Consider the following 16,067-nt stretch of genomic DNA (forward strand, 5'->3'; position numbering starts at 1 on the left):
GTCTGCTGATGTTCGCCATCACACACATCCTGTACTCCTCAGCCTTTGGCATGAAGCCTTTGGACCTGAAGGCCGGCTTCTTGATGGGCCTTGTTTGCAGTTCCTGTTATGCCTTCCTGTACTCCTACCTCTCTGGCCCATTCACCTACCTGGTAGCTGTCTACATCGCTTTGATTGGCTTCATGGGCTGGCGAGCGGTCGCCGGCATGCAGCTGTGCAACGACCTCTGGACATGGACCAAGCTCTCGGCCTGCATCGGCGCGATGCTTTTCATGGTGTCGGATCTGACCATTGCAGTTAACAAGTTCTGCTTTCCTGTGCCCTACTCGCGTGTCATCATCATGGCTACTTACTATGCAGCTCAAATGCTTATTGCACTGTCAGCTGTAGAGAGCAGAGATGAAGAGGACTTCAAAAAGAGGAGCTAGGTGGAGTGCCAACAGTCTGTGAACAATGTGGGTTATATCTCAGGTGCTGTAGCTGCATTCACCCCTGAGAGAGATCTCCATTTCTCTAGGCATATTGGTGATGTTGATTTTGCTTCTTTGAAGCATTACCTTTGGGGCTTTATTTTCAATGGCTTTCTCTGAATATAGCTTACTTCAGTGTGGAGTCCACATCAGAAAGCTTAGACTGTCCCTGCAGTAGCTACTCATCCAACTTTTCCTCCTTGGAAGTGCTATACTACTGCATTTTACTTGTTAGTCTTGAAACTGATGCTGAATGTCTGAGAATTAGGAGGGCTGACGGAAAGAAGCTTTGGCCACACACTGTGCTAGGAGACTTGCTTTCAATAGGAGGCAGACAGGCACAGGTCTCTGCTAAAGCCATAGGTAAAATCAATTTAACCAACATTTAAGTTAGTCTGTTTTTGTGCATTATGAACTCAGTACACAAACTGGAGCTATTTGAGCCTCTGCTGAAAGGAAGCCTGCAGCGAGAGTAAAACCAGCAATTTCAGATGAGGGCTGAGCTTTGGAGTGAACAGCAGCATGTGGGGCAGCCCTTAGCAGAACCAGAATGAAAGCAAAACACCAGGCAGAGAGCACAGAGCAGGAGATGCACTGAGATGAAGTGCTGTGTGCTTTGATTGTGGCTGATTGCCGCTCCAGAGCAGGTCTGCGGACACCAGTTGATATCAACACATATGGCAGAACTTAGAGTTTGGTGGGATTTCAGGGACGTCTAGGTAGCTAGGCCAGGGCATTCCGCCCCACCATACGTGTGCAAATATGTGGTGTGAGCAGCCACCAGTGACAGCTGAGTTGTCATGGGCATATGAGGAATTTTGATTTTTACAGCAGGACTTGGAGGATGCATCCTATTTGTGTCTACTACAGCAGATAGGAATCTTAAATCTTTACATCTTCCTTTCCCAGTATTCTAACAGATAACATTCCATATACTCATTAAGCTTTATGATCCTGCTGCTTGCAGCATCTCTTCTGAATCTCTGTGTGAGCATTTCCCGTGTCTGAAATGGCTAGTCAGGACCCTGATTTTGTAGATTGTTGTTCTGTTTTGCCAGCTGGTGGTAGATGATTAGCTTTGCACCACTTGTTTTTGGAAAGCCCCTTTTCAGCAGAGCTTTGTGAAAAGCACAGTCCTGTGTGTTCAAAATGCCTGCCTCTTCCTTCTTAAACTCACACAGAGTAGTGACAATGTGAGAGCCATCAGGGCTGGGAAAGCCTGTTTCATTCTGACCCAAATTTCTTCACTTGGTTTGTCTGCCCATCTGCTGAAGCAAGATTACTTCTGTCTTTACTCTCTTAAAAAGATATAGAAAGAGTTTGCCCTATTTTTTTTCTTTTAATACCAGATTGATTTGTGATTGTATGTGTATTTTTTCCTGCTATTTGGGATATCTGACAGCAAGCTGTGTTGCTGTTTGAAACTCTCTTAAATGTGGTCTTCCCTTCTGTCCGTTCCAGGGCTGTTCCTGTGGGCTGAGATGCTCCCCTAGTGGCTTGTTTTTAAGACACAGTGAATGCATCCAGGCAGGCTAAGGAGGTAGCGAAGGGTTCTAACACCTCTTCAAACCTGTGGCCAATCAGGGACAACCAAAACAGACTGCGCGTGACTCAAATCCACGCAGGTCCTAATAACCCCTTGCACAATCTGCCTTGTGGGCAGAGCAAACAGGATGGGCAGCCTTCCAGATTGTCCTCGTGGGATGAAAAGTACCATGGTTGCCATACCTTGCGTGCCCAGACCATTCCAGGCAAAAGCCTGGCACTAAGTCCCTGGCACAGGTGGCAGAGCAGGAATTCTTTGCAGGGAGGGCAGCGGGGTCAGGGGGCAGCTGAGGAAATGTTACTGACCCTGCTAGCTTTTCCGTTGGTGCTGAGAGGTGCTAAGTGGGTCTCCTGTTCCTCCCCGGCCTTGTCTGTTGGGACTGGGTGTGGAACAGGCATTGCCCGCCCCCACCCCCCCCCATGACTTCTGCATCAGTGCCAATGCAACCAGTATTACAAAAATCTAGGTTAACCATCCTGACCCCGTGGAATCATCTGCTGCTTCTCAAAGAGAGAGGTCAGCTGCATTGTTGAGAGGGAAAACATTGTAAATAGCACAGTCTGGTGTAATCTCTTCCCTTTAATGCTGTTGTGTAATACTGTCAGTATTCATTCACCGGTGTATCGGGGCCTGCCTGGAGTAAACAGCAAAGGAATTTAGAGCCATAAAACATCTTCATTCATCAGCATTGCTTATCTCCTGGCCGCAGCTTGAACCCTGCAGTGTAGCTCTTTGCGGATGTCACCCTCTGTTACTAAGCTTGACTGTTTGCAAATCTCTTCCTGCAACAGACTGACTGAGCTAAGAGGAAATCTAAGCATTTGAGGTGAACCCCACCATTCTCCCAGCATGTAAACAAAGAGCACATTTCAGTCTGGGTCAGTCCAGCACACTTGATCCAGCAGTTATTCAGAGAAGGTCCGTGCACCATGAGCTTCCCTGGTGACCTCCAGGGGTCACTTCCAACCTCAGCCATTCTGCGATTTAAAAGTTAGAATTTCAATCTGAGCCATTATCTCTTTCTTTCCCTCTAGAAATGAGCCATCTTACCTTTCCTGAAGATAGCTGAGGTGCTTTTCTGCATGGTTTTTCATCTTGGCTTTCTTTGCTGTCCTGCTCCACTTCTAAGTTCTGTGGAAACTTGCAAAAAAAGGATCTTCTAAGTGTCATTAGGAGACCTGCTCTCTCTAACCCACTGGCTGTCAGAAGTGCAGTTTCTGGTTGCAGAGGTCTGCAGGTGACACTAGTTAGGACAGCAGAAGCATGTGTAGCCCAAGTGGGCTGCTGCCCCCTCATCATCCCCTCACCCAGCAGGGGCTGGCTGGGACATATCCTGGCCAGCCATGCTAGCTCCATCCCAGTGAAGCAACGGTGTCAGCTTGCCCAGGAACATGAGGCAGAGCCCTCAGCATACAAAGTCTGAGAGAGTCCTAGTTGGCTCAGAGGTTTGCCAGTGAAGGCGTTTAATCTTCAAAATCTCTCTCCTACCATGCATTCTCTGCTTTTAATCCATATTACTTGTGTGAGACCACTTTCCTGGAGGGTGTCTTTCCTGCTGGGAGGAGATGAGCTGACGCACTTACTTGACACAGTTCTGAGTTTCAGAAACCCTGAGAAACACTAAGCAGTTGCTCACAGACTGTTAAATGCCTTTTCACGGGGTTAAAACTCTTCCCTTAACCCCAGCAAGGGCAGTCTTCACTATGAAAGGGAGCAAACAAGAAGTGCGAAGGACATGACTGTCTATGGCACCACCAGTCAGTTGTAGACCTTCCTGCTATCTCTGCATTGTAAAACTGAAAGGTTTAAGCTGTTCTTCTCTTCTTTTGGGGGGTAAAGTCTCTGAGTAGCACCTGCTTTTTGGCCCAGGGACGTTACAGGGGGAATGAAGCACCCCAGTAATGTAGCGTTCCTGCCCCAGAAGTATCAGTTCTGGTGCTTGCAAAGCACAGAGGCGTTCTTTACAGGATGCTGTACTCAAAGGGTTGCTTTGCAATTCCCATCTATGGTCACTTGAGGCTAAACACATTGTGCAATTACTTTTGTTCTCTTCTATTACACTGTAGTTATCACCCACTCAAAGATCCTTTGGCTCTTTAATTGGAAATGCAGAGAATATATTTCAGCTGTACATCTCTCTCTGTAGGTACATCCTCCTTGTCTTTGCTCACACACAACTCCCAGTGAGTCCAAGAAGCAATGCTAATTGCAGCAGGTTTTTAAATGCTAGTAGTGCTATTGGGCTGTGCCAGTTGCACTGATGTCAACAGGGTGAAGGTGGTTTAGAAATGGCAGGCTGAGTAGAACAAAGCCATAGGATATTAACGGCTTTACTCCTCCGCTGCCGAAAAAAAAAAAGTATTAGTGTTTAATACCTGGCTTCTTACTCCTCCATATTGAGGCACCTGTAAGGCTGATTGGTTTAAGAATTACTCTAACGTGGCTATTAAGTAGATTGCTGAAAATTTCATGTTGTAATCAATGGAAACAATAGATATATTTATACTTATGTATTTAAAATTCCCAGGACAAACTGCAGATTTTTTAGTGATTCTTTTAAGTTTTCTTGTGCCGTAGTTTGACACTGACACCTGTAAGTTTTCATCTTGCTGTCATGATAATTTGGGAGCTGTTTCAGAAGAAGCAGATCAAAGCACACAACAACTGCAAACCTCAGTGCCAGGTGCCTTGTTCTCTCTGCTTGGATTCTGGATACAGACAGGGGCTCTCTTAAGCAGAGGCAGCATAATCATGTTCCTCCCAGGTACTTCTCCTGCCTTTTATCCATGCTCGCTCCTTTTGTGGCCTTGGGTAAGTTACTTAAGTTTTTGGGGGCCAGGTCCTCATCTGGTGTAAATAGGCTGAGTGTATGGGAATCAGCACTCTCTGCCAGGTTACAACAGCAGGGGACCAAGACCCCTGTGTCTGTTCTCATCCCATTTCTAAAATGGGAATATTAGCACTTGCCTACCTCACAAGGATGCTGTAAGGATTAATGCTCATACAGCACTTTGAAGATGTAAAGTGCTATATGTCCCAAGTATTAATGTACTGTAGTGTTAAAAATGCTTCTAGGCCTCTGCAGGACTTCTCTTAAAGCATGGAATGTGTGACTGCCTTTTCAGTTTGCATCAGATGGAAAGCAAATGAAAAATATTTATTCATACTGCCTAACAGGATGGGCTCAGCTACACTTGAATTCTGAGGAGGGTTTAGCTTAGAAGTCTGAACTCTAATCTCAGTTTTGCAAACGGTTTTTGGTTCTTCTAAAAGCCTCAACCAAATTCTTAGATGTGAACTGTGCATCCAAATTTTGCAGTCTAGTCTCATCCCTGACTGTTAGCTAGAATAAATCTAATCCAGTCAAAACACAGTGCTCTTATAGTCTGCGATGGCTGTTGGAAAGTCTGGAACAGAAAACAAAGTCATCAAAGTCATTCTGTTCAACCTTCATCCTGCAGAAGGTCAGCTCGGTTTCAAGGGACAACTTAAAAAGGGATGATTAATTTCTGTTATTGTAAGTTTACTGGCTTTAAAATCAGCAGAGAGGGAAGGCCTTGCTAGAATCAATAAGGTCGACACATCCTTCTTGAATTATTTCAATTTCCTTTTCACCTGAATCAAAGAAGTAGCAGGTTCTGCAGTGAAGGAAGTGCTTGTACCATCAGTCCGAGGGTTCAGAATAAAAGTAGATCTAGAAATACAGCTCTAAGCCATCACCATGTTCTCAATGACTATAAAAATGCCACAGTTCACTGATTTCAAATCTGGACCACAGCTACAAACTACTTGTTTCTGGTACCACTAGCTGCTGTACAAACACAAATGAAGGCAAGGAATTACTCACCAAGGAGTGTGAGCTGTGTACATGTGAAATGGACCATAATTTTGAAGCAGCTGCAGTTAAATCTTATCTTAATATGAACTCAGAAGCAAACACAATGCAAATTTTTATTGTTTCTTTAAAATGTATGATGGGTTCTAGTTTTCTTTGTTTGGAGGACATTTTCTTAATGTTATTTTATTTTTGCTCTTATTGTAAAGAATAAAAATACATGACTAGGTAGACCACAAATGAAAAAAGGTGGCCAGTTGGCAGGAATGCCAAAATTTCTATGGCTTGTATTGTTTTCGTGGTGACACTACGCTGCTGTAGGATGAGCTACTGGAGTGGTGGGAGAGCTCAACAGCAAGGCTGAAGCACAAGGCCAACTGCAGACCCTTGCAGCCAGTGTCATACCAGAGGGATGCAGGGGCCAAGCAGCCAAGATTGCAGCGGGAGCAACGCCTGGGCCTGTTTGGATCAGTTAAAAGACAGAGCAACAGGAAATAAAATAAATCTTTTCCTGACAGCTGAAAATCAAGAAACTAAATCCAGCCTGTTGGGTGAGAGTGCTGAATCAGTACAAACACATGGATCTAGACCTTCCTCTTGCAGGCTTCTGCTGGGCCAGACCTTGCTACTACTTTACCCTGGAAGCCTTGCTCCAGGCCTACATTGTGGGCAGGGTCAGGCCAGTGGAAACCTTTTTAAAAGAATGAATTTGAAAACAATGGAACCAAACCAACAAACCAACCAAAAAAAAAAAAACAACCCACAATCAAACAAAAAACAATAACAACCAAGGAAAGAAAAAGCAAATGCCATTGGGTAAGCAGTAGTTCTGCCTGGCTGAGACCGCAGGACTCACTGGTCTGTCCTGAGCACTAAATCCATGTCTTGTACCCCTGCGAGCCTCTCACTCCGGCCCCTCTCCCACGCATTCCAGACAGAGTGCACTGAAAGATGTGACTGAAGCAGCTGCTCTCCCTGGGGGAGTCAGCTTTTTGCCACGTCTGAAAGTCTCCAGCACTTATTTCCTTTACCGTGATTGTAAAGGTCACCACATGCAGTACGGCCACTTGATCTGGGATCTTTTCTTAACACATTTTTGTGCTGATTTTACTATTTTAATTCTTTGTTTGGAATGTATTTTTTCCTCATTTCTTCTGTATGTAACAGCAATTAAAAATATTAATTTACTCGGTATGTTTACTGTGTAGATGCAGTGTCTTTTTGCACACTGGTTCTGTGACAGCAGCCTACCGAGCCTCTCTAGCCCTGAAGCTACCCAGTGCCCCACTGAAGCAGACAGGCGCTGTCATGGCCAGCTACAGCATTCCCATCTGGGGAACCCTGAAACACCACCACATGCACACTGACGAGCACATCCAACACAAACCAACCAGATACCACTACGCTGATGATGCCTGCCTGGTGTTACAACGCACCCCAAGCTCCCTGGGGTGCAGAGCCCTGGAGAACACTCGCCCTTGCTGCTCCAGCCAGTCCTGCTTACAATGGCCATTTGTCCACACTTCCAGGGAGAAGGCAGCTTGCTGCAAAGGATTGCTCTGGGAAGGCTGCTCACTGCCCAGAAATCCCAGACAAATGGCCAAGTCTTTTTTTTCCCTCCCTTCCTAAGCAAAATTTCCAGGGGAGAAAGTAGGGTAGCATGGACATTTTTCTCTGGTTGAGGATCTGATGCCAGTTTCCTCAGCTGTGTTTGATGCAGTGGCACAGATATTTGGTTTCATTAATCCTGAACCAGTCCATCTGTCACCAGTGGAACAGGTTTCAAGGATTTATAGCACAGAAGCACAGAGTAAGAGCTCCCAGTCCATTAAATGGATCTGCTCACAGGCTTAACAGCAATTCCTCCATACTCCCCATCTGAAGTGGAGCAGTTCCTGGCACAAGAATGAATCAGTAACAGGCAGAAACACTACCAAGTTCTTTTCAAAGCAGCCCAAGGGAGTAACTGCAGGGGAAAGCGGGTGCTTCTTTGACTTTTACAATTCCTTTCAAAAACTCAGAGGCCTGCTGGAAGGAGCATCTAGTTCCCACAGACCTCCTTCCTAGATCCAGGTGGAACAAAGGTGGCAAAATGTTCTTGGACTCCACATGTGTGTGTGGCTGGCCACTGTTGTACTTATATTCCACAAGAGGCTCTAGGAAGAATTCACTCTGAATTAAAAGAACCAGCACTAATATATATAAATGTATCAGTCTCTCTATCAATCCTTCAATGGTTCGGATATGTTCTAATTCCTTATCTAGTCTTGCCCACCAGCAGTGAAGGTACCAGACCCTTCTGGATCTGAAGTTTGCCTTCTACAACCAGCTCTTTCACACAGTGACTCCCTAATTTGCAAAGCTGCAGACTGTGTTTACTTTCTTAGTATTGCAAGGTTTTAAGTACTTCAGATTTATCGCTTACTGTCTGTTTATGCAGTCTGACATAACAAAGCTTACATCATCACAGAGATCCTGCCGAGCTATCTGGGGACAAGACAAATAAGGAGACAGAATCCAGCTCTCCTCCCGAACTCAGAAGCGGGATTCTCATTGACCAGTGCAGAAGCAAACTGATACATAGAAGAGAAAACAGCAGCCTTAGGATCCTTTTACTACCATTAAGATACATTAACAGATGGTATTAGAAATGTTACCTTTCACATGCTGTTTGAAACCACTTACAGGCAAGAAATATGGAAAGATGCCCTGCTGAGCAGAAGCCCCACTCTCTTCCACCTTGTTTAACTGACCATTACAAAAGCCAAGTGCAGTTGCATTTTGAGCCACACAAACTACACAGCCACAGCAATGCTGTTCTGCATGCTGGACCAGGCAGAGCAGGTTCCACTAATTATATCCTCTGTTTAGAGTTCTGCAAACTTTCTGTCACTGTGTCCAGGAGGGTTTTATCATCTTTTTCTTAAGAAAAGAGAGAGAAGTGCTGTAATCACTGCAAACCCCCCTATGTTTTGAGTGCAAATCTCACAAAGTGCCGGCTAAAAGCAACTGGTTACAATTTTCATAGGAAGTGGTACTTTGAGTCTCGAGAGTTCCCATTTTCATTCTCATTTCACTTCTCAATTCCCCTTGTTCAGTTCATCACTGTTCTGAAAGAGTCACTTTGGGTCTAACAGGCTTTGTGTCCTCTGTACCCTGCTATGGAAAACAAGATTCCCTCCTTCTGAGCTATAACTGCAGGAAAGATGTTGATGTGTGTTCACAGAGGTGCAACGATGCACTATGTGATTTGGCAAATACTACAAAAAGGCTAAAACTGAAAACATGCTAAGCAGAGGAATGCAAGTGCTCTTCCTTAAAGAAGAGAGACAGAAGAGCATACAAAACAGAGGAGACATTTATGAGAAACAGAGGTTTAGCTCCCATGGAATCAACACAGAAACCAGCAGCCGAGTCTCCAGCCCAGCTATTCGGAATCCCCAGATTTGCTCATCCCTTAGATCATTCCTTACTTCCTTCCCTTTCAGACCACCTGTGACCAAGTAAAGACCCTTGAAACCCCTAAAGAAAGTCTCCCGAGTCCTGGTCGAAAGGAGCTCCCAGCCTAACAAAGTGTACTTTCACAGCTGGAGTCCCCACAGTAGGTACACTGTCCCCCAGCCTACAGCACCCATCTCCAGGCAGTAACTACCCCATCTCCAGAACTCAAATCAGCAATAATATAGATCCTCAGATCTAAAATAAGCCTGCAATTAAGTTCAATTTGGAGTGAAATCCTGATCTCCTAAAGTCAGTTTTGCAGTTCCTTATCTCTTATTCTGAGATCTGCTCTCCCCATCTCACTCAGCTGCAAAGACCCCTAGCAGAACAGAGACCTTCCCAAGCGACTGCCCAGGTCAGGGCAAGGAGGAGCCTCAGGAGGCCCCAGAAACAAGGTGTCAGAGTCTCTGAAATCTCACCCCCTCCCAAGGGGCCATTAAGAAATCTGAATATAAATTAGCACCTCACCCACACAGTGCTTTTGCAAGCCTTGCTTCTTAGCTAGCTCTGCTTACAAATAGGCTGCTTTGAATAGCTTTGAAGAGTCATGTTCCTATTGTAGCAGTGCTCACCTCAACAAGCTGTATGTGGAAAGGCAGAAGGTATGTCCTACCCAGCAATCAGATCTCCAGAGGGATACAAAACTGTTCTGCCCCTCAGGCCTGCCTGCCTTCCCTGAGACTGGGTGAGCAGTACCGCCAGGGTTCTCCTTGCAGCCTGGCTGATAACGATGCCTGGCCAGGAAGAGCTTCCACTGCTTTTGGGGACTAGGAAACTATCCTCCAGCTGTTGGATATGGCTTCAAACTGTGGCTTTGGGGAGGAGTGTATTAGGGAGCCTGAGAAACATGAGAATCAGTAACACCAGGATGTCTTCAAAAACAATAAAGAACTGTTTTTGGTCTTTTAGGCGTGTGGTGGCTGGCTTCAGTGAAAGAAGTGTCATATGTATCCTACACAGAATGACAGATGAGTGCTTGAAAATCAGAGCAGGAAACCCAGCATGCACATCTTTTCCCTCTGCTGACCCACACTGAGCTACTTCTGCATTGGCAGGGAGAACAGAACCTTCAGGGGGAGGTGGGGGTGTGCGTGTGTGTGCTCAGCAGTTGCCAGCAGGCTGTCCAGAAGCAATGATCACAGACAAAAATAACCGTAAAAGATCTTTCCAAATATAGACCCATCATTATTGGTGCTGTATCAGTTTCATTTCAAGCTGTGCCTGACAGTGTCTCGTTCCTTTTAAAAGAACAACAACAGGTACTGTGGGACTAGGGCCTTTTCTCTAAAAAGGGAAAATGTGGAAAACAGTTTCATGTCTGACAAAAGGATGGAGAATTCTTGCTCTCCATGTTTAACCTTGAAGGCTCCCTGGTTAATCATAAGTAGAGTGAGCTCACCAGGGGCTGCTGGAACTCACAGGACATAGCAGTTTCAAGGCACTGCTGTACATATTGTAAGACCAGTCTGCAAGCTGCAAGTTTGGGCACCATGACATGGGGAAACCGTGTGTGGATTGTGCATTACTGTTAGCAAACCTTCACCCTATGCACCTGGAAGCGTTCAGTTGCACAGGACCAATTTGAGCCAGCTGGAACCAGGTTGCTGTGTTACAACCTGATTTAAAACTTCACTAGGTGGGAACTTCTGACATAGAAAAAAGCAGGGAAGGGAGAGGGGGACATAAATGTCTGTTTTTAATTAATTCATTAATTGTCTCTTGGAAACGTTTACTAGCTTTTATACAATGTTGGCAAAATCCTGCTATTTCACAAAGGAAGAGAACAGATCTAACCAGTGCAGTCTCTGTGGTATATGTAAAAAAAAAAAAAAGCACAAAGCTACTGTCAGAATACATCAGTTGACTGACTGGAGGTGTTAAGTATTGCCACAGGTGCAGGGCAGGCCTGGTTACATACTGAGAAATAGCCATATTTGCTTTTGAGACACCTAAGGAATTCATGAGACTTGTTAGCCAAAATATGCCATTTTAAGGGACCCAATACTGCTTCAGGCAACTGAAGGCAAATCTTCAGAGGAAGTCAACATCAGTTAGGCTGTTTTTTGGATATGAAGATAAGTTCTTAGAAACAATGTAGCCCTTGCAGCATCAGCTGCAGTACCTACGGGGTTATTGCTTCCTCCATGTGCAGGCACAAGAGTCGAACTGACCAGAGAGGTGTGATCCACACTGCCAATCTCAGTAATACAACTTGCCTTGGAAAACTGCAGAGTATAAACTATACTCAAAGACATAAATCTACTGCTGGTTACCCAATCTGAAGGAAATCATGCCCAGTGAAGCACAGCAGCTTCAGAACTGACTTACCAGAGATGGTCAACTTACAGCTGCAGGTTGTCGGGATCCTTAGTAGGCAGATGCCACTTGAGCTGAATCACAACTCAGACTTACATGTGATGCTAATCTTGCCCTTGTACAGGTCACTCCTGGATGGGGGTTGTTGATGAAAGCACAGTTGATGGTGCAGACTCTGCCCTGACTCATGGTGTGGTTGGTCAATGAGGAGCACAATGCCAGCCAGTCCTTCTTAGGACACTCCTCCATCTTGAAGTCAAAATGTTCTGCCAAGGACACATAGACACCTTGGGCTGCTTTGCACTGCACTATCGGTTGGACACACAAACATACAGACACATAAACACAGCACCATCAGGACGGCATCTTCCCCTGCATAAGTACAAATCCAAAGAGCTTGGGTATGAGAGTTCACGCCCTGGGCCTTCTTTCCCCATGAGGGAAAACTCAGGAAGAGGAATGAGCAATACGCTGCACTACCCTCAGCATCTGACCAGTGTACCTATTACCCATGTAAACAAATACAAACTGAAAAGCAAGAAAGGAAGGAATCAGAAACCTCATTCTCCCATTAACCTGCTGTGCAACTGTAGGCAAGCAATTAATTTCTTTGTTTCTCAGTCTGTAAATAAGGTGTCAGGTTTTTGCTCCGTGGGGATATATTGATGCTTTCTCTTGTTAATGTCATTAAATTGTAAAGTGCTTTGGGATATTTGGCTCCCAAGGTGCTTTAGAAATGCATGATTAAATTACACCCAATTATAAACCAAACCAGGTGATCTTGGAAAGGAAGGGATATCGCTCTGCTGGCGTTGCTCTGAGGCATTAATAGTCTACACAATGCTCTGGGGGAATCATGGGGATCTGCATGGGCAATTTAATTTCCAGTGTCCACTGTAAATTTTCAGCCTCTATCTAAACACATTTTCTGAAGTCTCCATCATCTTCTTTTGCACTGGCGTGGGGTCCCATCAGGTAAATCCCCTGCATCCTAAATATAACACTGTAGGGCAAAATTCTCCTATGAGACCTCATTCTCAGGCAACAGCTCTATTTCCTTCCTTCTCCTTCAGACTTTTTCTACCATCTCTCAGGCTTGTGCAGATAAACCCAGTGACTCACCATTTATAATGATGAATAAGAAATCAGTTCACATCTGCTTGTGTCCTGCTGTCCCGCCTGAAGACAGGCAGGCTGTTACCAAGGGAATGTACCACAAGGCACAACCAATCTAGCTTTCTCCTATTTACTACTCTTTTAAATGCACTCATACACAGAAGCTACTGAAGCTATTTCCAGACCTGGAGTAAGATCCAGGCCTACAGCAATTCCACTGAAGAAAACAACCACAGCCACCAAAGTGGAGATGCTTTTCCTCAGCTGCTCATGTAACTGAAGCAATGTACATATGGTCTAGTTACATGGATCAAGAAAGGCTGATCGTTAAATAAAAATATGCTGACACTCAATTACTCATTTTAGTGTATTACTAATACTGTTACTTGAATGTATTGCCCATTGCTCTTAATGGGATTAAAGGATTTGTAGAAGCATGTGGACAGGCTTCTGAAGAAACATATGTATAAACTGGTGACACATGTTAATATATAGTTTGCTTGTTTTATATCCCTGTTTTAATAAACAAAATAGTAACAGGCCAGATGGAAAAACGGCTTGAATCTCACTACTCCAAGTACCTGCATACTGCTTTTCCCCAAACCGGGCAGAAAAATCACTTACCATTTTGATCTGATGAACTGGGGTGTGTTCAGTTTTATTTGGGACTACTGCTAATGAGACATCCTTATTACTGATTAGGCCTGAGCAGGTAACAACTGAACAAAGGAAAAGGTGTTTACCTGACGGTGACTAGTGAGTGTGCTAAAAGCACATCTAACATACTTTTAGGGACTTCTATAGCTCTGGCCTGGAAAGACTGTCATGCAATCTCCTACCCATGACAGATTTTTTTTTTTTAATGAATCCTTTTCATTTAGGAAACAAATCCCGGTCAGACAGGAAATATACTCCAAGACAAATGACTTGTAAAGCCAGTATTCTGTTACGTCAAGACATGACATCACCACCGTCCCTGTACATGGACAGGCCCTATTGTCTTAAGCCCACTGCCCAGGTGGAGAGCTGAGGTGCAGAACCTGTTAGTGGTATGCCCAAAGCCAAAGAGGAATCCTGAACTTAGTCCACAGTCGTGTATACAAAAGCACCCTTCTTCCTCCAGCACTGTCATGAATGTTTATGCTTACCTTTGTCTTTGCAGATGTATCACAGCTCCATTGAAGCTCAAGGGTCAGACAGTGCTTGTTGCTGTAGACCTTTTCTGCAGCTGTGAACCATGTGGCAGTACTGACATGTTTCAGCACACCATGAGTCTGTTAGTTGTCTTCCTCATCTTCATCTGGGTGGCAATTCTGTTTCAGGGTCACAGTTTCTGGGATTTTCTCAGCCAGCTGTGGTAGGTCAGAAGGAAACTAAAAATTAGTCTGCATGTTTAAGTATTGGTTTCTTCTATTTGGGACCCTCCCTGTGTCCTTTTCTGGGAAAAGAAAAATTCACTTCAGCTCCTCCCTTCCAAAGTCTGTGTGTGTGTAGTTAAAGCACTTTCTTCCTTAATATCTTTTAGCTTGAGGAACCCGAGTAGCAGTTTGCCCTGTGTAATTCCCTTCTGATGAAAAAATAAGGTTGTTAATTTTAAAAAGCACTCTCTTGTGAAGAGACGTACAAAACACAGTGCAAAGGTCCCTAACCCCCAGCAGATTGTTACGGTAATGGAAGTCTCTCTAAGGAGCAAACTAGTCTGCCTACACTTGGCTGCACCCACTTGCAATGGAAATAATCTCACCAGACTGCCAAGGGGACAGACACTGCTGTGTTAGTGCTATTATGGGTATGTGCCCAATCAAACACAGGATGAGAAACAAGGTAGCATTTAGGGATGTCTGGAGCAAATACTACTTCATCCTTTCCCTCCACATTGGTCACAGTGAGGAAAGCTCAGTACCTTCCTTATCACTTGGGTCTGAACTGTGCTGCTGCCATGTTTGCGTCAGCTAACTGGCTCTGACTTTGAGCTAGTGCAAAGGTTGGGCTTGGGAACAAGGCAGGCAGCTGGCTTGACTTGGGAGATGCCACATAAACCTCATGCTACAGTTAGTCCGTTTGCTTGCCTTGAAAGCTGAGGGACAATAGCTGATGATAAATTTGTACAATTTAAACCGAGATCCATTCTTACACTGGTGCGGATTCTGCAAGGTACCACAGAGCCACAGCTTGCACTGACGTCTAGGCTTAAAAACAGGACAGCAAAGACATTGTCCTTAACCTCTCCAGATATGAGCTCAACATCCCTGTGAAAAGAAATCGTACCTCAGAAAGGACAGCATAAGGACCTCAAGCTCTGCCTTTACAACCTAATTGCTCCCCCTAGGTCACTGAAGGTTTAATCAAGAATGATTTAACTTCAGTTTGTGCAAACTGTAGTTGCATGCTTGAAAACTTCTGCTTCTGCTGATAAACCAGAGAGTTTCCTCCATGCTTTATGGTTTGCTGAACACTGTTAGTCCAGCTGCAGAGGGCTGGATGATGCAGCTGACAAACTTGTGTGCACAGAAGTCCCTCTACCCTAACCACCATCAGAGAGGCTTATAAAAAAGAGCTTGCCAGAAAAATAGCAAGCAGTTGCACGGGACTTGATGAACCTAAAGCACTGTTATGAGTTTTCTCCAACAGTCATCCTCTTTTAAATCAAAGTGACAGCTCATATGACAAAGGCCAAAAGATAACTGCAGCCTCCATAACCCTGCAGCTGTATTTCACTGGATGCCAAAGAAAACTCTAAGTGCAGGATTTCTCTTGTGACAGGACATAACACAGAATCTTACGGGCAAAGATGTATGAATGCACCCTGCCCTCCCAGAACAAACCATCCTGTGGCTCTCCAACCTCACAGTCAGATCAAACCTATGAGGGGACAGAAGCAAAACACAAGACAGAAAGAGATATTAAAAGATTAAAAAAGTGAAAGACTGCACAGAAGAGTGAAGCCATTCTTCAGTCTGTTGAGTCAAGCCCGAAGAAGTGAATGACTGAGACTGGAAGAAGAAACCTTCAAACTGTTTCAGCAGAAGGCAGTTAGTGTAAGGGTTGCAGTGGGCTAAGAGCAATGATGCCAGCTATTTTCTTAATACCTGTACCACAAGAAGAGAAACATTAATGCCTCAGCAAACAACATCTTAGTAATGAGCACCTATTCACACCAATTTTAGGTGAGGAAGGTAGAACATTTAAAAATAGTTCATGTAAAAAATGAATGAGAACAAACAAAAAGAAGAGGCAGCTTTAATGCCTCATTAGATGATTTTATTGTCCACCTCCTGTCACA

General features: G+C 44.6%; 2 protein-coding genes across 3 annotated transcripts in view; one reads left to right on the forward strand and one right to left on the reverse strand.

Moving 5' to 3' along the window:
- Nucleotides 1-7,045, forward strand: part of TMEM86A (transmembrane protein 86A) — a 28,873-nt gene extending 21,828 nt beyond the window's left edge. For both annotated transcript variants that reach the window (XM_066998944.1, XM_048053494.2), the window contains exon 3: nt 1-7,045. In XM_066998944.1, coding sequence (XP_066855045.1) covers nt 1-428 — 428 coding nt within the window. In that variant the 3' untranslated portion in view covers nt 429-7,045.
- IGSF22 (immunoglobulin superfamily member 22) overlaps nt 5,380-16,067 on the reverse strand; it is a gene marked incomplete at its 5' end in the record, with an annotated part of 26,977 nt that continues 16,289 nt past the window's right edge. The window contains 7 exon segments of the mRNA XM_066997588.1: nt 5,380-5,423; nt 11,765-11,791; nt 11,794-11,976; nt 12,178-12,196; nt 13,933-14,058; nt 14,919-15,033; nt 15,503-15,684. Of these exon segments, the coding sequence (XP_066853689.1) occupies nt 5,380-5,423; nt 11,765-11,791; nt 11,794-11,976; nt 12,178-12,196; nt 13,933-14,058; nt 14,919-15,033; nt 15,503-15,684 (696 nt within the window).

This window comes from Anser cygnoides, chromosome 5 (assembly GCF_040182565.1).
Source record: "Anser cygnoides isolate HZ-2024a breed goose chromosome 5, Taihu_goose_T2T_genome, whole genome shotgun sequence".
Lineage (NCBI taxonomy): Eukaryota > Metazoa > Chordata > Aves > Anseriformes > Anatidae > Anser > Anser cygnoides.